This window comes from Lupinus angustifolius, chromosome LG02 (assembly GCF_001865875.1).
Source record: "Lupinus angustifolius cultivar Tanjil chromosome LG02, LupAngTanjil_v1.0, whole genome shotgun sequence".
NCBI lineage: Eukaryota > Viridiplantae > Streptophyta > Magnoliopsida > Fabales > Fabaceae > Lupinus > Lupinus angustifolius.
Genome location: NC_032010.1, coordinates 18,986,725 through 19,008,870, shown reverse-complemented (window position 1 = coordinate 19,008,870; position 22,146 = coordinate 18,986,725). Strand labels below are relative to the sequence as shown.

General features: G+C 34.4%; 1 protein-coding gene across 1 annotated transcript; it reads right to left on the bottom strand.

The window, feature by feature from the left end:
* Positions 14,947–19,168, bottom strand: LOC109337686 (1-phosphatidylinositol-3-phosphate 5-kinase FAB1B-like). The gene is made up of 5 exons (XM_019574714.1): positions 18,871–19,168; positions 18,629–18,799; positions 16,863–18,401; positions 16,068–16,334; positions 14,947–15,519 (listed from the first exon to the last, which is right to left on the bottom strand). Exons 1-5 carry the CDS (start codon positions 18,982–18,984, stop codon positions 15,190–15,192), a joined length of 2,421 nt encoding a protein of 806 aa, XP_019430259.1. The 5' UTR covers positions 18,985–19,168; the 3' UTR covers positions 14,947–15,189.

The following is a 22,146-nucleotide window of genomic DNA, read 5'->3' as shown; positions in this document are numbered from 1 at the left end:
ATATTTTATTATTATTACTAAATTAATTTTAATCGTAAATTATAATTAAATATTATTGTCCCCTCTAAATTTTTAATCAAGATTCGCCACTAAGTATATCATCACCTATTATTTGTTCGTTTGCACAACTTTTGTTTAAGAGTAAATTATATTTAATATAAAAAATAGTAAATGATATATTGACATTGTAAAAACACATACATTATTAGTGCATCCATATTAATTTCATTAAATAAATACATTATTGAATTATATTTGAAATAAAAAATAATACTTTCTTATACAAAACACAGTCTTCTATGGGTGATCATGATTTACTTGGATGGGATAAGGCTTGTTTATTGTCCAATCCTAAACAATCCAATTATTTTTTAACTTGAACCATAGATCTAAATAAATATAATATAGTTTTTTTATTTTTAAATATTTTTCTCAAAATTACTTATTCTTATGGGTATATTACTTAACATGTAAAATATATACATAGAGATATTTTGTGAATTATTTACATAAGTATATATATGGTGAAATGAGTGGGGAACGATTATAAGATGATATACGTATTATAAAACTAAATCATTTGTAAAAGAATGTTACGAATAACTACAAAAATAATTTAAAAATACTCTAAAAAATGGAATTATACCTATGGATATTATCTACTCTTAATCAAAGAAATGTAATTATTATACAACATTTGAACAAAAACATATAAACATAGTTGCATAAAAGAGAAGTCATCAAATACATTTGAAAAAACATGTATGAGCAGAAGTTGAGAGTGCGTATGAGTCTAAATGGTCTAGGGAAGAGTTGTCGGTTAACTTAACTATTGGTTGTAGTTAACGTTTTTAATCCGAACATAATTGCATAATCAATAAATATTGACCATGTACAAATTCAATTAAGATCGAGTGAAACTAGAGAAGCAAATAAAGCCACGTGTCATGTTGGCACTCCCTCCTATCTCTTAGGGGTGGATTTCATGGGAAAATGACTAAAGAGTTCATTAATGGTTTGTTTGATTAGTGAGAAGAAAATGAGAATATATATATATATATATAACCATGTAATATATATATATATATATATATATATATATATGTATGTGTGTGTGAGCAAGAGACTGAAACAACAAGAGATGTGAGAATTAATTAGAGTAAAATTTGATTTTGTTTGGTATAACAAAAAAAAATGAAGATAAATAAAAGATAAATAATGATTTTCTTTTGACCGTAATTTGTTTGGTTAAACAGAAAGTGAAAAATAAAACATATTATGTATAAAATAACAAAAATGTCTAAAATATAAAAATATATCTAATTATTAAATAATAACTTTAAATTTATTATATACTATATATTATTAATAAACTTAAGTTTTAATTTATAGTTAACTCTTTATACACCTTTTTAATAATTCTAACTTTTTATCATATACTAAATCAAGTGTACGTCACATGGAGTAATCCAATTAATATAATTTTACGTAAGTTTTTACAGATTATAAATTTCTGAAGGTCGGGTGATATGTACACTTCTTTTTAGCCGCTGACATGGGATTTCATGTGAATCAATATATTAATTTTTTCCTATCTGCTCTAATTTTCTCCTTAACTAAAAGAGATAAAGCAAGAATCTCATTCCAATTTCTCTCTTCTTTCTTTCTTCTCAAACTCATGTATACCGAAGGCTGTGTAAAAGAAGAGGGAGCTTTGGACCTGCATAGGAAATGAGTTAAGAAAGATCCTCAAAATGCATGAGTGGCTCTCATAGACTAATAGCCCTAACACTCACACTAACTGTGGCTAAGGACATTAAAAATGAAAGGAGAAAATTAGGAATTAGGAATAAGATACACTCTTGTATTTCTAAAACTTTTGTTGTTTTTGATTTCTTTTCTTGATATTTTAGAAATTTAATATATATTTATACTTTACTTTCAGATATAACCTTATTAATTACTTTTATTGTTGACCTATAGTGTTTCTTTATTTTTTTCAATTCACTTTACAATATATATGAGATTATTTTAGTCAAATTATATTCAACTTTACATCATTTGTTGATTTTTAAACTGTTGTGTAACATTTACCATCAAAAAATTTCAAATGAGTAACTATTTTAGTTTTACACTGGATGCTGTTTTAGAGTATTATTATTTGTACTCAACTGTGATCATATTTAACCTAATATATACCTGTCTTTTTTGATTTTCTTTAATATAACTAGTTTTTGTACTTGTTCATCCTCTATCCCCTACATCTTTCTCTTCTCTTTTTTTTCTAAAGTTGAAGAAGGCTTAACTTATTGAGCAAAAATTTCTCGTGATGGCCTTCTGTATCCCATTTATTTTTGTTTGACGATAATCTTTGCGGAGGAGAACATGATTATTCTATCAATTATTGATAAGGATTTAATATGTATATATCAATATTGTAAGTGTTTTTTTTATATTATCAGTATAGTATCCATTGTTCATATATTAATTGATGGTAAGCCTCTGGATGGCTTATTAATTTGGATAAGTCTTCAATCATGTTCAGTCTTAATTGAGTTGATTTTTTGGAAAGTAATATATGCTACAAAAAGATTTAAGAGTCATACACATACTCCATGAAAGTGTATTTTTAGCCTTTTCTTCTCTCTCTTTCTCTCGAAATAAACTCACAAACAAACCATGGTGAATCCTATTTGTGCTTGCCTACCCTTATAGGACAAAAAAGCCATGCTTACCACTAAATCAGTGATAGTGATAGTATTTTAGAAATGGAAGTTATAGTAGTGAAAATAGAAGTGGAGAAGCTTTGGAGCTACACAACTTAGAATAATTTGCTTCTTATTTGGATGCTTTACAAATGAAGGGTGAGTGCCTATTTATAGGCTTTCTACAACACTTATGAATTTCTAGATGGTTCCATAAGTATCTAGTATACATTTTTCTCAAGATTTCTAGATACTTCTTTAATTATAATACTAAATGCCTATAATAGAATATACTAGAAGCTTAGGATAATTCTAGATATTATGGTACAATCATCACTACTTGTTTCTACACAAGTGTGGAAGCTTCTAGAAAGTGTGCATCAATATTTTATCACTCCTCCTTGATGCACATCTTTGTAACTCCTAGCATCGATCGTAGTTGCTCGAACTTTGGCCTTGGTAATGCCTTAGTGAATATGTCAGCAATTTGATCTTCGGTCTTGCAATACTCGAGCTTTATTTCTTTATTCTCACTTGCTTCTCTGACAACATGATATTTAATTGCGATATGTTTTGTCCTGTTGTGATGGACTGGATTCTTTGCTATCGCTATCGCCGATTTGTTGTCACAATAGATTGTCATAGGCTCCATCTCTTGATCTCCCATATCATTGAGTATTCGTCTAAGCCATATAGCTTGGTTAGTCGTCTCTGCAGCTGCTACGTACTCAGCTTCTGCTGTTGATTGTGCAATGATTGCTTGCTTCTTTGACGCCCAAGAGAACACTCCTGATCCAAGTGAGAAGGCATAACCAGATGTGCTCTTCATGTCATCCATCGAACCTGCCCAATCACTGTCAGTGTAGCCGTGTAATGTTGAGTTGGTGTTGGTCTGATACCATATACCGAACTCTTTTGTTCCTTGTAAGTATCTAAGAATTCTTTTTCCAACTCCAAAGTGGATTTGACTCGGGCTTTGCATGAATCTTGATAGAAGACTTGTAGCATACATGATATCTGGTCGAGTGGCAGTGAGATATAGAAGACTCCCGATCAAACTCCTGTAGAGAGATGCATCTGCCTGTGGAGATCCATCGTCCTTCTGTAGCTTCTCATTAGTCACGAGCGGAGTAGCAACTGGTTTGCACTCACACATCTTGAACTTCTTTAGTAGTTCTTCTATGTATTTCTTCTGTGAGATGAATATACCTTCTTTTCTTTGATTTACCTCAATTCCAAGGAAGTAGTGCATTAAGCCTAGGTCTGTCATCTCGAATGTCTTCATCATGTCTTCTTTGAACTCTGTTATCATCTTTATATTGTTTCCAGTGTATATAAGATCATCTACGTACAAGGAAACTATTAAAGTATCATACTGACCTTGGGACTTAATGTATAGTGTAGGCTCACTCTTACTCCTCCTAAATCCTTTATCGACGAAGTACTGGTCAATTCTACTATACCATGCTCGAGGAGCTTGCTTCAAGCCATATAGAGCCTTCTTCAATCGTAGCACTTTGTTTTCGTTGCCCTTGCTCATGAACCCTTCTGGCTGCTCCACATAGATCTCTTCTTGAAGTACTCCATTGAGGAATGCAGACTTGACATCTAGCTGGTAAATGCTCCATCCTCTTTTTGCTGCAAGAGCTATTAGAGCTCTTATAGTATCTAGACGAGCAACTGGAGCAAATGTCTCATTATAGTCGATTCCTGGTTGTTGGGAGTAGCCCTTGGCTACTAATCTCGCCTTGTGCTTATGTATAGTGCCATCAGGATTGAGCTTTATTTTATACACCCATTTTACTCCGATGATGTCTTTATCTTTTGGACAATCTACTAGCTCCCACGTGTTGTTTTTCTCGATCATCTTTATCTCTTCTTCCATTGCCTTGACCCATACTTCTTGCCTTGATGCTTCTTCAAAGCTTCCAGGTTCAACTATGGCCAAGTTGCATGTCTCATATATATCTACTAAGGATCTTACTCGTCTCGGAGAAGATTCCGGTGAAGATTGTTCATGTGGGAGTGTAGTTGGCGTACCTGGATCTTCTGTTGCTTCTTCTACTTCCCCAGTTACTTGTGGTTGTTGTGTTGGTATGGAGATGTTGTGTCTCTCAATCTTGCCTTCATTCCAGTTCCAAGCGGCACTTTCATCAACTTCAACATCTCGACTGATGATAAGTTTCTTCGTTTCTAGATTGTATATGCGATAGCCTTTTGACTGTGTGCTATATCCCAAGAAGATGCCTCTTATCGTCTTGTCTTCTAGTTTGTGTCTCTTTTCTTTTGGGACATGTATATAACAGATAGATCCAAAAACTCTTAGATGTTTAGCTGATGGCTTCCTACCGCTCCAAGCTTCTATAGGAGTTTTACCTTCGACTGCCTTTGTTGGACATCTATTCATTATGTAGACAGCTGTGTAAACTGCTTCGGCCCAAAAGGTGTTTGGCAAACCTTTCTCCTTGAGCATCGATCTAGCCATCTCCATGACCGTGCGATTTTTCCTTTCAGACACCCCATTTTGTTGTGGAGTGTAAGCAACTGTGAGTTGACGCTCTATGCCTTCATCCTCACAAAATTTATCAAATTCGTGAGAGTTGTACTCTTTGCCACGATCGCTTCTGAGTACTTTTATATGTTTCCCGCTTTGCTTCTCGACAAAGGCCTTGAACTTCTTGAATATTCCAAAGACTTCTGATTTTTCTTTTATAAAATAGACCCATGTCATTCTAGAAAAGTCATCAATGAAGAGGATGAAATACCTGTTATTAGTGAGGGATGGCGTCCTCATTGGTCCACATACGTCAGTATGGATGAGCTCCAACAAGCGTTTTGCTCTCCAAGATTTCCCACTTGAAAAAGGTAGTCTATGTTGCTTCCCAAGTAGACATCCTTCACAAGCTCCTTCATTCTCTTGGATGCATGGAAGATCCTTCATCATTCTTTTATGATATAATAGCTTTAAGGCTTGGTTATTAAGATGACCAAATCTTCGATGCCATAGCCATGATTCATCAACTTGAACCTTCATAGCGATGTTAGTAGCATATTTCCAAGTTATTGGAAAACTTCTATTTCTTTTCTCCATTTTAACTTGGGCTATTTCAAACTTTCTATTATTGTCATATATATTGCATGTATCTCCCTCAAAGTGGAGAGAGTAACCTTTTTCCATCATTTGGCCAATACTCAAGAGATTTTCTTTAAGGTTAGGAACTAGTAAGACATCTTTGATAAGTCGCGTACCTGATTGTGTCTCCACCATGACAGTGCCTTTGCCTTTAGACTCAACCATGGTGCCATTACCTAATCGAACTTGCACTCTGACAGACTCATCAATATCTTTGAAAATGCTCCCGTCCTTAGCCATGTGGTTACTACAACCACTATCCAAGTACCAGTTTTCTTCTTTATCACGACTACAGACTTGGTTGGCATAGAATAGTTGTTGGTCATGTTTGCATTCTTCAGTGAAATTGGCCTGATGATTATTTTTGTTGCGACAATTTTGCTCTGAGTGCCCAAATCTTTTGCAATATTGGCATTGTATCTTTCCTCGATATCGACAATATTTTTCTGAATGGCCTGACTTCTGGCATATGCCGCAAGGAAGATATTTTGCTTGATTGTTTCTAGAGAAATCTTTAGAAATCTCTTTGTTTCTAGAATGTTCCGCACCAATATTATTTCTTCTTTGATATTCTTTATTCTGAGACCTTAGTCTGAGCTTTGATTGAAAGGCATTTTCTAGTGAACCTTCATCATGCCTACTCAATCTTTGCTCATAAGCTTCTAGAGAGCCCATTAGTTCTGTTACTGATAGAGTAGACAAATCTTTGGTTTGCTCAATCGTAGTAACTATTGAGTCATATTTTTGGGGAATTGAAATCAGAATTTTCTCAACAATTCTTTTGTCAAGAATATTTTCCCCATAGGCTTTCATTTGATTGACTATTTCTTTTATTTTAGAATAATAGTCTTTTATGGTCTCAGACTCTTTCATCTTAAGTAATTCAAACTCACGCCTAAGAGTTTGAAGTTTAATGGTGCGTACCTTATCACTGCCATGAAACTCCTCCTTTAGTGTATCCCATGCTTCTTTGGCACTTGTAGCTCCCATTATTCTTGGAAAGATAGTCTCCGCCAAGGCTTGTTGTAGAATAAATAACGCTTTTGCATCCTTTTGCACATTCTCTTTCAACTCCTTTTTCTGAGCCACGGTAAGAGTTGAAGTATTCTCTGGAGTAGTGAATCCTTCTTCTACAATATCCCACAAATCTTGGGACCGGAAGAAAGTAGTCATTTTTGTATTCCAAAAATCATAGTTTTCTCCAGTGAAAATTGGGATAGGAATTGATGATGATTGAATAGTGCTAGCCATAGCTCAAAGTGTATAAATATGGTTTAGTTTGGATGTGAGATTCTTGGAGATAGTTGGAAATGGATAGAGTAATATTCTACGCCCAGTGTATGACCAAACGTAGCTCTGATGCCACTGATAGTATTTTAGAAATGGAAGTTATAATAGTGAAAATAGAAGTGGAGAAGCTTTGGAGCTACACAACTTAGAATAATTTGCTTCTTATTTGGATGCTTTACAAATGAAGGGTGAGTGCCTATTTATAGGCTTTCTACAACACTTATGAATTTCTAGATGGTTCCATAAGTATCTAGTATACATTTTTCTCAAGATTTCTAGATACTTCTTTAATTATAATACTAAATGCCTATAATAGAATATACTAGAAGCTTAGGATAATTCTAGATATTATGGTACAATCATCACTACTTGTTTCTACACAAGTGTGGAAGCTTCTAGAAAGTGTGCATCAATATTTTATCACTCCGAGTCAGGAAGCATATTCAGGTTGGAAAGAAAAGTTGAGCAAGGAGGTATTAATAAAAGCTGCTCCGGATATTCTAGCTTATGCTATGACACTCTTTAAGTTGAATCAAGATCTCATGTCTCAAACTATCATACACTAATGACAATAAAAAAAAATATAAAAAATAATAAATCTTTAATTTTTCTAATTGACATGATATGTTTTAATTGGTGTAGGACAGACTTTGAGACAACATGATTTAGGACAACAAATCATTTTCTTATCTCAACACTCATTGCTTGTTTATATTCACATTAGTTATTCTCTCCATTAGAATTATCTTTAGCTGAATCATGAATGATTGCTTTTACATGTGGATTATCGAATGATATCATGTGATATATGGAATTCGATGTGATTTCTCCAATGATTCTTATGTTGCAAGAAGGTAGTGAATTGTATATTGATTATCATGAATTTATAGTGCATAATGTATTGAGCACACATTTGGCATATTGGGCATGCATTGACATGTAACTATGTGATGAAAGTTTTGTATTGCTGAGTAATGGGATAGCAATAATAAGAAAGTAAGACATATTTTCTGTTACCATATAATACTTTATCTTGTTGAAAGAGTATTGAGAATTTGTTTAATTTTTCTGATAAGCAAATCTATTAAAAAGGGATATAAGGGGTGCCAACCCACTTACAACTTATAAGTGTTGGACTTATTCAAGTGTGAAGTCTCACATTGGATATATGGGGAGAAGTGAAAGAGTTTATAAGAAGAAAATGCACATGGAATTAATGCCTTAAGATTTTGGTTCAATACGTGATGTGTTACTCGTGACTCTTCACTTTTCCCATACTCATGTAACAATAGAACTCCCCAGTGGTTGGAGGCACCCCAATCGCAATCTGGTCCAACAAGCATTATTAGAGCCGATGGTTCAGCTGAGACATGGTAGACTCAAGGGGGAGCGGACCGGAAAGTGTGTGGTACCCACACTTGAGGGGGATATTCTTGGGTTTATTCAAGTGTGAAGTCTCACATTTAATATGCGGGGAGGAGTGAAAGAGTTTATAAGAAGGAAAGACCCATGAAACTAATGTCTTAAGGGTTTGGTTCAAGACGTGATGTCTCACTTGTGACTCTTCACTCTTCTCATACCCATGTAACAATGGAACTCTCCGGTGGTTGGAGGCTCCCCGATCGCAGTCTGGTCCAACAATAAGAAGTTCAATACAAGTATAAGGATTAGTACACCATTGAGCATAAGTGTAAGAATATGATCCCAAATTTTTGGAGAACCAAACCCAAAATCTAATTTGAATCAAGTCCGTGATAAGGATAAAACTAGCCTTGTCCCCTCTAAAAATAATATCATTCGTCATACTCCAAATGGACCATATAACAGCAAACCACAACATTCTCCATGTTAATTTTCCTTTATTAATCTTACAAAGGGAATCAAGCTGAAGCGCTTCGACAATCAAAATTAACACACTATACTGAAGTTGAAGCCAAGAATAAAAACTTTTCCACACATTGGTGACAAAGGGACAAGATAAGAACAAATGGTCAATATGTTTATCATGCACAAGACACAACACACACTTCACATCATCCGCCCCAATAATATTTCTCTTATGAAGCTCAGTTTTGGTTGTTATCCTTCCTCTAATAATTTTCCACATTAAATAGTAAACCTTTGAAGAAGCACAATTAATTCAACATAAATGAAGAATATTACCCGGGTTCATCATAATTGAATTCAATTGCACCAGGTAAACAGTTTTCACCAACACCCATAGTGCAATAATGATTTTGAACAAAATCATAAAGGCATCTCACAATATCTTACTCCTAATGAAATAAATTCCTTATCCACTGAATTTTCCAAGACCACTCCCCATTTGTCCAAGTCCCACAATCAGCAACCATAGCCTCATTCTCCAACGAAAGCATGTGCAATCTCGGGAAAGATTCTTTAAGCTTTTGATGGTCAAACCAAGTATCTTGCCATAATCTAGTATGTAAACCCATCATCAATTTCTTTCCAAAGATGAACCAATTATAACCAACTCCCTCCACCATCTCGAAGCAGATGTAGTGGCATTGAAAATCCCATGATTTCCATACTTAGAGTTGATCACTCTTACCCATAAAGCCTCAAGTTCCACAAGCCTTCTCCACATTCACTTTCCTAAAAGAGCATCATTAAACCTAGAAAGATCCTTAACTCGTAAACCACCAAACTTTTTAGGCTTACACACATCAGACCAAGCAACCCAAGTAATATCTTTTGCACCACTCTTGTTACTCCAAAGAAACTTTCTCTGAATAGAAACCAGTTTTGAGATAACCTTCTTCGGGGCCCTAAATAAAGATAACATGTAGATAGGAATTTTATTAAGCATTGAATTAATTAACATCACTCTACCACCAAATGAAATATATTTGCTCTTCCACCCTACCAATCTATTAGACACCTTCTCAATAACATTCTGACATGTCAAGTATCTACGTGGATTAGCTCCCACCAGAATTCCAAGATAGAGAAAGGGGATGGAACCAATTTTATAAGACAAAAAGGTAGGTGCAGCGGAAAGAAGACAATCTACTACTCTTATACCAATCAAAGAACTTTTGTTGAAATTAACCTTCAACCCATAGACCATCTCAAAATCATCTGAGAATATTTTTCACTGACCAAATGTTGTTCTCATTTGGAGTGCAAACCAAAATAGTTTCATCAGCTAACTGAAGGTCAGTAATCTTCACAACAATTCTTCCCACTTTGTACCCTTCAAATAAGCCGGTAGATTTGACTTTCCTAACCAAACCAGAAAAACCTTCCACCACCAAAAGGAAAAGGAAAGGAGCCATAGGGTCACTCTGACAAATCCCTTTAGACACAGAAAATTGCTCAGAAGGATAACCATTAACTAAAACAGACATCAATGTTGAAACCAAACAAACATTAATCCACATCCTCCATCTACTAGAGAAACCAAACCGACCAGGCATATAATCAAGGAAATCTCAACTAACAGAATCATAAGCTTCTTCAAAATCCACTTCGAAAAGGATACAACCACCCATATCCTTCTTCGCTGAGTGAATCACCTCATTAATCATAATTGTTGCATCAAGAATATTATGATCCTAGAAAAAAGCAGACTAAGAAGAGGAAATTAACGAACCCACCACTTCCTTCAATCTCTCCACCAAGATTTTAGCAATGATCTTGTAAAGCGAACATACTAGAGAGATAAGTCTAAAGTCTTGAATCTTGCTAGGATTCTTGATCTTAGGAATCAAAGCAATAGAAGAAGAGTTCAACCCCTTCGGGATCTTGCCATTCTCGTGAAAATCATTCACAAAATGGCCCAAATCAGTTTTGAGAAGATCCCAAAATTCATGATAAAAATTAAAGTTGAAACCATCATGGCCGGGACTCTTGTCACCAACGCAACACACACTGCTTCTTTTAACTCCTCCTCCGATACAACCCTATATAAATCAAGGACTTGGGATTCCGAAAATGTAGGAAAATCAACTCCATCAGTCATAGGATTAGATCTTTGATCACAAAGAAACAAATATTTAGAATTATTTGTCACCCCATCATAAATATCCTTCTCTTCAACACACCATACCCTATCAATCCAAACCCCTAAAATTTGATTCCTTCTACGCCTATTGTTAATACAAGCATGAAAATATCTAGTATTAGCATCTCCCTCCCTCAACCACTTGTTTCTAGATTTTTGATGCAAAAGACTCTCCTTCATATTAGCAGTGCTCCACCATTCCGCAAGAAGATTCTTTCTCAACAAAATTTGCTCCATCTCCAGATCAACCAATTCACCCTCACAATGTTAAAGTGGAGAATAAAATGATAATTTTTTTGGTACTACTCTTCTGATTAGATTTTTAGTTGGAAGGTAGACTCTGCAACTTAGAAAGAGAAGAACTCGATTTCTACCTCTCTCAATTGATTTGGTGTCGTCACTATGTTTTTTGTAGTTAAAACATAGAAAATTCTCTTTATGCCCGAATTGGATAAGAATAGTCTTTAAAGAAAGATTCTGAGCTTGAGAGTCGATTACGGATAGGTGAAGGTATTAACACTCTGTCCACCCATATTAAAACGATACCCTCGCTAATCACATGGATTTTTATACCCTTAAAATTATTTGTTAAAAATACAATTACTAAAACAAAAATATTTTATTTTTTATATTTGTGTCCGACAAGAGTTTATAATACTCCTACGTATTCCTAGGTGTAATAAAGAAACTAAGACTATGTAGTTCTGGTTTAAAATTGGTTAATTAATTTGTTTGATTTTTTGTCGATTTGAAAGTGGTGATAGATATGGTGGAGTTAATTTTTATCGATTTAAAAATATTTATATATGTTTGTTTTAATTCAATGGAACTAATAGTTTATATACAATGTTGGTCGTAAACTTTCGTCCCATTTTTAGAGAAGTTATAGACAACTCGAACCATGACCTTACTATAAAATTCCATATTTAATTGTGTGATACAATAGTTTTTAATTATTTTGTATATAGAGTTAATAGCATGATATTGGTAGTAAACCTTCTTCCCATTTCTAGAGAAGTTAGAGGCGACTCGGACTATGATCTTACTATAAAAATTTCATTCATTTATGTGATAAAATAGTTTTTAATTATTTTTATATGAAATTAATAACTTAAAAACGGTGTTGGTCGTAAACTTTCTTCCTATTTTTAGAGAAGTTAAATATGATTCAAACCATGACACTACTATAAAAATTCTATTAAATTAAATAGGTGATATGATAATTAAACATTAAGAAAAAGATTTTGTAAATAAAAATAAACAACAAATAGTAATTATTAATAATAGTATATGTACTGCTACTTTTTGCAATTATAATATTTACAATTTGTATTATTGAAAAGCTATTAAAAAGGAACAATAAAAAATAGACTAGAAGAGAGTGGAAAATTTACCTAGGGTGCAGCTTCAACGTCCCCTCCACTTAGTGTAGCACCAAGGGAACCAAACCTACATGCACCATGTCTACTCCGTGCTTTCATAATTTGGGTAATATGTTGCCAGAGACTTGGTTGGACGTGGCTTTTTGTTTAGAGTACTTATGCTACATTTGGAACAATAAAAATATGAGAGAAAAAGAAGGAAGGGATAGAAGTTAAAGAGAAATGATTTCTTTCTCTTCTTTGGTTTAGGGGAGAAAATGAGATGAGAGAAGAAAAAGTGAAATGAGACCCATCTATTTTGTTTATCTTCTCATGTGAAGAGAAAATGAAATAAAGATCAGTTGTCTTAAATTATATCTCATACCAATGACAATGAATCAAAAACAAATAATAATAATAAATATTTAATTTTTTAATTAACATTGCATGTTTTCACTAGTGTGTGACATTGTAATATTGTTTAGAATAATATTTCTATTCGAGAGGTTTTAGAGAAATTTTTCTCTTCTATTTTTCTTCTTTTTATCTAAAGTCAAACAATACAAAAATCTACCATATTTCTCTACTTTCAATTTCTTCCTTACATATTTCTTTTTTTATTTTGTCTTTAGGACCAAATGGAGCCTTAAAGGTTAGATAGGTGGTTGATCTAAAAGCATTACCTTCTCCATCTATATGTGCTAAGTATAAGAAGCTCCATACTTGAAATGGTTTGAACTTCAAATACAATCTAGGATTCACCCATCTATATGTAACTAAAGTTGTTGACTTGTTCATTTTGCATGGCTTCTCTTTTTCACCATCTATCTCTACATTCTCCCAATGACCCCTCTCTTGATAACACCTTAGAGACATATGAAGATAATGCCTTTCTCTCCATCTCTCATTTTTTTCTATACGTTTCCTTTTTTCTTTGTACCAAAGTCACTCTTTTTTGTGTACTTTCTTTATTTCCTCACGGTCCTGGCAGTGTGTTTCAGTCTGGAATTTGAAGTTACACCATCGTGGTGACAGAGGGAGCTTCCATGGTGTTGAGGAAGTGCGCATGCTTCTCCTCTCTTGTGTTCGTAGGTCTTGGGAATAACTCCTTGTCTTTTGGCCATTTGAGCAAGATTACTTTCTTTCAATGTTGCAATACTAGGATAACCTTTGGGGGCAATATTGGAACCATCACTCAACCGAAATTTGATCTCAAACTGATCTTGGCTCACCGCCATACCCAAGAGAAATTCAGAAATGGTATTGCTTCAGTTGAACCTCAGACTTATGTTAAGATAATGAAATAGTCACTTCAATTATCTTCTGTTCAAGAATAAAATGAATACAATCAAAGCATCACTCAAGTACCATTTTTCATAAGTTGGATGAGTGAGTGATGTAGATGAAAATTATGCTTGTGAATCAGAGAAGTTGTTTGCAAGAAGGAGGTGGATAGATCAGAAGAAAAAAGTGATGATGATGATGATGATGTTTTGTATAACAATATTGAAATGAAATAAAAGTGAGAGAGGAAATTAAGAGGAGGTGGGTGTTTAGGAGTTTAGATCTGAGAAATGTGGACATATTTGTGTGTTCTCCTTATTACAACACACTGTCGCATGATCCATTTTCAAACAAGTTTATGAACCTGCTTCAGTGTGTGGGGAGTGGAAGAATAATAATACCGATGAATTGTGATTAGTATTTCTACACTACCTTCCAAAGACTCCTCTACGAAAATCACCTTCAAAAACTTGCTGATCCCCGTTTCTAGAACAAATATCCCCCATTACTTTTACCATTGACACCCTTTTTCAAAAATGCATGGAGTGTAACAAAGGAAGTCAAGTTCCCATTTCTTCCCACAAAAGACAACGTTGGACCTTCATAGTATAGGTTTAAGGTTTGGTGGGTTGCTCAATAAACATACAGCAAGATGTCATAGTGTAGCTAATGTGACTCTTTTCTCTCTAAACTCCATCTTAATGAGTCTAATAGATACTCACCTTTATAGAATTTACTTATTCTCATTATCATAAGTCACAATTTATATTCTAATTTTTATCAAGAAAAAAGAGAAAAGATAAACTCAACCAATTAAAACAAAATGTTGGTAACAAATTTTTATTAATGTTAATTCAACACCAAAGCAGTTAAAAAGGATAAATTGGTTCCCATACATAAAAAATGCACTTCTCAATTTTACTACTTTTTTTTTGTTTTGAATTTTTTTATATTTTTTATAAAGGTAAGACAAAATTGAGTGTTCACAACTATCAAAGATATCTCTCCACCCTTTCAGATAAGAAGCTAATCCTTTTCGAGGTGTATGACTAACTGTCCATGCCAACAAGTGTAATTCTTAGGAATCGAATCCTTAAGGAAGAAAATGGTGATTGGAATGAAATTTGATATAATCGAGAGCACCTCTAAGAATTTTAATGGTATACATGTATACAGCTTGATGCTAGAAACGTTACTACAAGTTTTTGTACAAAGATTTCATCAAGAGGTAATCTTATCTTTTCACCTCAGACAAACATCATGTGCTTTCTATCACTCCCTTTCTTTGTATCTTCTAACAAATACTTGACATAATTACAAACAAACCACACAAACTCCTATACAATTTAAGATAGAAAAACAAAAAGTAAAATATACAGAGACACAGAATCATTCAGCTAAAGTCTTCAATTGTGTGTTTTTGTGTTCACATAAATCAGGTTTGGAATGACTGTGAATGATATTTGGTGGAGACCATTGATCTGGAAGCATAAGAAAGTAAGTTGTCATTGCTTTTCGGAACCTTTTCTTGTATTGTTTGGGTGATATAACTGTTGGTGGTGTGTTCTTTGGTCCTCCAAGGATGCCAGAAGCTTTGACCCATGTTTCAAGATGTTTGTCCCATGTATACTGTCTCATGAAGTCAATGATTCCAATTACTAACTCATGCTTCTCTTCATCCACCCCAACAAGTAAAGAATAGTCCATTACATCAACTGACTGCACAAGAGGAAGACACATGTAAGCGCACGACATATATAAGTAAACAACGGTGTTTGGTTGCCACATGATTTTGAGTACATTTTTGGGAATGTGATGCTCAAGAATATGGATGCCTAGGAATGTAAAAACACCCCCACCTAAAACGGCGTGAATCCAAATTTTCTCCTTGCATCACATTTCACAAGTGAGATGCCGAAGCATGTTTTTATATTCCCATTTGCCTGGACAATTTTTTTCCTAATACTCTATTGAAAATGAAGATCAATGTTTTGTCAAATGACATGATTTATGATAGAAAATTATCGCATTGTTTCATCTATTTAGCTGATCCCACCCAGTGGGACTAAGGCTTGGTTATTATCCTCTTATGAAGATGGACAAGTTACATTCTCGAGTGAGAAGCCTGAGAGTGAAAAATATCATGTGCACCAAACATTATGTGCAATTTACAAGAAAGAAAGCCTTTTCAAACCGCTTTTTAGCATGATACAAGAGGAGACAGTTAAGAGAAGGAAGAATATCACAGAAAAGGTTTTGAAACTTACTGCAAGAAAACCAGTATCATTCCAGACACCTCTCTCTAACAATCTTTTTGCTTTGTTTCCCACAAAAATAGGAGAAGTTGGCATTGCTTCAATTAAGTTCTGGTCAAGCAGAACTTTGTTTTTCCCACTACTATCTGGATTATATCGAGACCTGGAAGATCCTTTAAGATCATAAAGTCGTGTCACTGTCCTCCTAAATAGAACATTCTCCATAACCAAAACATCCATCTTTGATTCTTTCCCTCCTTTAAGATGCTTTGATGTAACCTTTTGAATAGAAAGCCATGAAAAACTAAGTGGCTTAGATGATATGTAGTTTCAATACAATGTAAAGAATTATGTAGTTTCAATACAATGACCAATAAACTCGCCTTCTGTCTTTTCTTCTTAGCATTAAACAGCACATGGATGGTCAAGATTAAAAATTAGTTAATGGTCACATTATGTTCCAATCTTGACCATTTATTTAAGATTTAATGATAAAGATTTGCTCTTCTCTCTCTATACATGGATATATTGTGTTCACGAGAGATGCATTCGCAAAAGATTAATTGATGTTCCGGTATTCTATCATATCATAATTATTAGAGATCCCTTTCAAAAGATAAATGATCAGTTAAACTTCTTTGGAAAATCTAATTAGAAAATTGGCTGCTTAATTCCTAATAAAATTTTCATCTCATAACTAGACTCAGCAGGTTTTCAACTTGACCAATGAAATATGATAAATTAGCAGCTTCAAGCCTTCAATATTTGAGGTTCTACAAGAACATGCAAGTCTAAAAGGACAAGTACCTGGTATATGCCAAGGATCTTTGCCAGGCATGTTGGACTTCCTGTGCCTATGGATTCAGAAAGGTACTTGAAGTATTCAGGACCAAACTTAATGAATGATTCCAACTCTGTTTTGGTTACTTGCTTGATGATAAATCGATCATCCAAGGTTTTTGCGAAGAATACATTACTCTTACCACCTTGAGCTCTCCATTTCTTACAGCGACTCAGAGACCTTATATAATCAAGCTCTGAAGGACAACATACCCTTCTTAAGGCTTCAAATCGCTTGGCGTAGTAACAAGTCACAGAATATTTTGCCTTACCAAGGGGACCATCTTCTCCGAAGGAAATTCTGGCATGCATAGCCTTTGTATATGACATGGGGTCCAGCATTGATGAGGTACAAGACCCAGAAATGGACAATAACATATCCTCTATCGACCCAAAACTTTTCTGAGAATCAAAAGCTGTTTCATCAGCAAATGTGAATGAGTGAAAGGTGCTTGAGTCAGAAAAATATGATGAAGCCAATTCAAACCCATCTTTTGGTCTCTCTCCTTCATCAGTCACTTGGAAATGATATTCTGGTGACGTTAAAGCATAAGCTATAATACTTGAAGGCTCATCATCGTATACCGGAATTACAGTGTCATTAACACCAATTGGCAGAAGCAGCCTTGCCCTACCTTGCAGTTCCAGCTTTCGGAAGGATGATAGATAAACAGGATTGTAATCAACTATTGTATCAAAGTTCTGTGTACTAGCGAAAAAATTCTTATTAAATTGGCGATAGAAGTTTAAGAAGGGCATTCCTAACCAGCTTAAAGAGTCTTCCATATTATCATGACTTTTAGAAGTTAGATAGATACTCTTGGGGCCATTCTGATCATATGCAAGATCCCCTATATTGTTTGCTTCTTTATGTACAGTGGTTACTAAATAGTCTGCCATAAACGTATCGGGATTTGCGGAAGTGTTGTCCTTTTGAATTCCAAATCCTAAGTGGTCTTCACCTATCCATTTGGCATCAAGTGTATCAGACAAACTAGGCATGGCAGGAAATTGCCCATCAGAGACAGTTCTGCGGACACCCAATTCAGGTTTGAAGAGTTCAGATTGATAACTTATACTTTGGTTGATTGAAAGAGTAGGTTGGTCTTCTTTCACATGATTTGTATATTTGACAATGTCAATTTCTTCATGCAATGCATCAGAATGGAAAATTTCCCCATCAACTCCTCCTTGTCCTCCTCCAAGGTTAGGGCTTTTGTTAACCTTTGCATCACTGTCAGTGGGGTTAACACTACTAAAGCTCCTTTCTTCTACACAGGCCACACTTGTCTGATTTTCATCTTTAGGTCTCTCATGATCATCTGCAACTGAACTGCTTAAACCAGTTTCATTGCTGGAATTGGGTAAGTTGGCTGCACAAATAAGGCGGTGATCCCACATATAGGATTGGAAAAGTAACTGCCTCCGCAATCGATTAATTTCTAGAATGTCAATCCCATGTTGGCCCTTTCTCTTTTCTTGGTTCAAAATATTGTGAACGGATTCCTAGGAAAACAGAAGAGAATGACTAAACCGTAAGCCTTTCAAGATATTTATATAAAAATTCTTGACCAATAAGACTAACATGACAAGACTCCTAAATTCTAATATTCTAACACACATGAATTGGCATACTAACAGTTTCTACTAAACAAATTAAACAGGACCACTACAATACAAGGAACTTGACTAAAACAAGCTACAAAATTCAAGTAAACTACTGAAGACCTCACCTCAAATTCTACTTTCTCCTTTTGCAGTATCCCCTCCAGTTCAGCAACTTGGCATCTTAACTCAGGTGTTTTAAGGCCACTTCCGACCGGGACTGAACTAGATCTTTTATCACTGATTTGACTAAGACCAGTAAGTACATCAGAGAATAAAGACTCCCCCCGGTTAACCACCTGTAACAACCAGAAATTAGGTCCACTATCATACAACCAAATTTTAAGAACCAGGGCTGCAAATATCAAACCTCGTATGCTTCTTTTTGTATCCAGCCCTGATTATCATAATCAAATACCAGTTTGTGTGGGGGAAGGTAGACTGAGTGAACATCAATTGTTGCATACCGAAAACAAGCAACCATTTCCCCAAATCTGAAAGAGATACATGAGTGAGGTATATTAATGAATCTCCAAAAAATGCTACGAAGATGTCATTTAGAAATAATCTACATTCTCAAATGGGATAATAAAACAAGCAAGTTTACATGGTTTTTATAATGAGACTCAAACCCGTATGTCTTCCAAAAGTAGGTTATAAGAATCATTTCCTTGCATAATCAGGATGATGCTGATGATGATGATAATAATAATAATAGTAATAATAGTAGAACGTTCATTTTTTAAATCCAACCAGTCATATCCCAATCCAAGAAGTTCGTTATAATTATAAATAATTTGGAGATGAAGACCACAAGCATGATAGTTTTGTTAGAAATGGGCAACAACATCTTTAAAAATTGAACTGGATGCTTTCTTAGTTCAACCAAAAGAATAGGGGGGGGTGTAGTGTGGGTGTCCCCCCTCCTACAAATGAAGCGTTGGCAATCTCCAGTGCTTGGAAGGATGTTCTAATAGCTTCCTATGCTGCTTCAACGTACGGAGTGTCAAGAGATCTTGATACCAACATATCTTCCTCTCCCATAATAGTAAGGAGTTTTCCATCCACTATAAACTTAACTCGTTGGTGCAATGTAGACGGTACAGCCCCTGAAGCATGGATCCACGGTCTTCCCAACAAACAGTTGTAACTGGGATTAATGTCCATGATATGGAATACTATCTGGAAAATGCAGGGTCCTATTTTTATAGGCAACTCCATTTCCCCCATGACATCTACTATAAAAATTCTATTAAATTAAATAGGTGATATGATAATTAAACATTAAGAAAAAGATTTTGTAAATAAAAATAAACAACAAATAGTAATTATTAATAATAGTATATGTACTGCTACTTTTTGCAATTATAATATTTACAATTTGTATTATTGAAAAGCTATTAAAAAGGAACAATAAAAAATAGACTAGAAGAGAGTGGAAAATTTACCTAGGGTGCAGCTTCAACGTCCCCTCCACTTAGTGTAGCACCAAGGGAACCAAACCTACATGCACCATGTCTACTCCGTGCTTTCATAATTTGGGTAATATGTTGCCAGAGACTTGGTTGGACGTGGCTTTTTGTTTAGAGTACTTATGCTACATTTGGAACAATAAAAATATGAGAGAAAAAGAAGGAAGGGATAGAAGTTAAAGAGAAATGATTTCTTTCTCTTCTTTGGTTTAGGGGAGAAAATGAGATGAGAGAAGAAAAAGTGAAATGAGACCCATCTATTTTGTTTATCTTCTCATGTGAAGAGAAAATGAAATAAAGATCAGTTGTCTTAAATTATATCTCATACCAATGACAATGAATCAAAAACAAATAATAATAATAAATATTTAATTTTTTAATTAACATTGCATGTTTTCACTAGTGTGTGACATTGTAATATTGTTTAGAATAATATTTCTATTCGAGAGGTTTTAGAGAAATTTTTCTCTTCTATTTTTCTTCTTTTTATCTAAAGTCAAACAATACAAAAATCTACCATATTTCTCTACTTTCAATTTCTTCCTTACATATTTCTTTTTTTATTTTGTCTTTAGGACCAAATGGAGCCTTAAAGGTTAGATAGGTGGTTGATCTAAAAGCATTACCTTCTCCATCTATATGTGCTAAGTATAAGAAGCTCCATACTTGAAATGGTTTGAACTTCAAATACAATCTAGGATTCACCCATCTATATGTAACTAAAGTTGTTGACTTGTTCATTTTGCATGGCTTCTCTTTTTCACCATCTATCTCTACATTCTCCCAATGACCCCTCTCTTGATAACACCTTAGAGACATATGAAGATAATGCCTTTCTCTCCATCTCTCATTTTTTTCTATACGTTTCCTTTTTTCTTTGTACCAAAGTCACTCTTTTTTGTGTACTTTCTTTATTTCCTCACGGTCCTGGCAGTGTGTTTCAGTCTGGAATTTGAAGTTACACCATCGTGGTGACAGAGGGAGCTTCCATGGTGTTGAGGAAGTGCGCATGCTTCTCCTCTCTTGTGTTCGTAGGTCTTGGGAATAACTCCTTGTCTTTTGGCCATTTGAGCAAGATTACTTTCTTTCAATGTTGCAATACTAGGATAACCTTTGGGGGCAATATTGGAACCATCACTCAACCGAAATTTGATCTCAAACTGATCTTGGCTCACCGCCATACCCAAGAGAAATTCAGAAATGGTATTGCTTCAGTTGAACCTCAGACTTATGTTAAGATAATGAAATAGTCACTTCAATTATCTTCTGTTCAAGAATAAAATGAATACAATCAAAGCATCACTCAAGTACCATTTTTCATAAGTTGGATGAGTGAGTGATGTAGATGAAAATTATGCTTGTGAATCAGAGAAGTTGTTTGCAAGAAGGAGGTGGATAGATCAGAAGAAAAAAGTGATGATGATGATGATGATGTTTTGTATAACAATATTGAAATGAAATAAAAGTGAGAGAGGAAATTAAGAGGAGGTGGGTGTTTAGGAGTTTAGATCTGAGAAATGTGGACATATTTGTGTGTTCTCCTTATTACAACACACTGTCGCATGATCCATTTTCAAACAAGTTTATGAACCTGCTTCAGTGTGTGGGGAGTGGAAGAATAATAATACCGATGAATTGTGATTAGTATTTCTACACTACCTTCCAAAGACTCCTCTACGAAAATCACCTTCAAAAACTTGCTGATCCCCGTTTCTAGAACAAATATCCCCCATTACTTTTACCATTGACACCCTTTTTCAAAAATGCATGGAGTGTAACAAAGGAAGTCAAGTTCCCATTTCTTCCCACAAAAGACAACGTTGGACCTTCATAGTATAGGTTTAAGGTTTGGTGGGTTGCTCAATAAACATACAGCAAGATGTCATAGTGTAGCTAATGTGACTCTTTTCTCTCTAAACTCCATCTTAATGAGTCTAATAGATACTCACCTTTATAGAATTTACTTATTCTCATTATCATAAGTCACAATTTATATTCTAATTTTTATCAAGAAAAAAGAGAAAAGATAAACTCAACCAATTAAAACAAAATGTTGGTAACAAATTTTTATTAATGTTAATTCAACACCAAAGCAGTTAAAAAGGATAAATTGGTTCCCATACATAAAAAATGCACTTCTCAATTTTACTACTTTTTTTTTGTTTTGAATTTTT

Excerpts from the sequence above, each read along its gene's own strand:
- LOC109337686 (XM_019574714.1), bottom strand. The coding sequence starts at position 18,984 with ATGGTTGCTTGTTTTCGGTATGCAACAATTGATGTTCACTCAGTCTAC. Across the intron at positions 18,800-18,870 it reads TACAAAAAGAAGCATACGAG|GTGGTTAACCGGGGGGAGTC; the intron begins GTTTGATATTTG and ends TGGTTGTTACAG. Across the intron at positions 16,335-16,862 it reads AGATCCTTGGCATATACCAG|GTTACATCAAAGCATCTTAA; the intron begins GTACTTGTCCTT and ends TCTATTCAAAAG.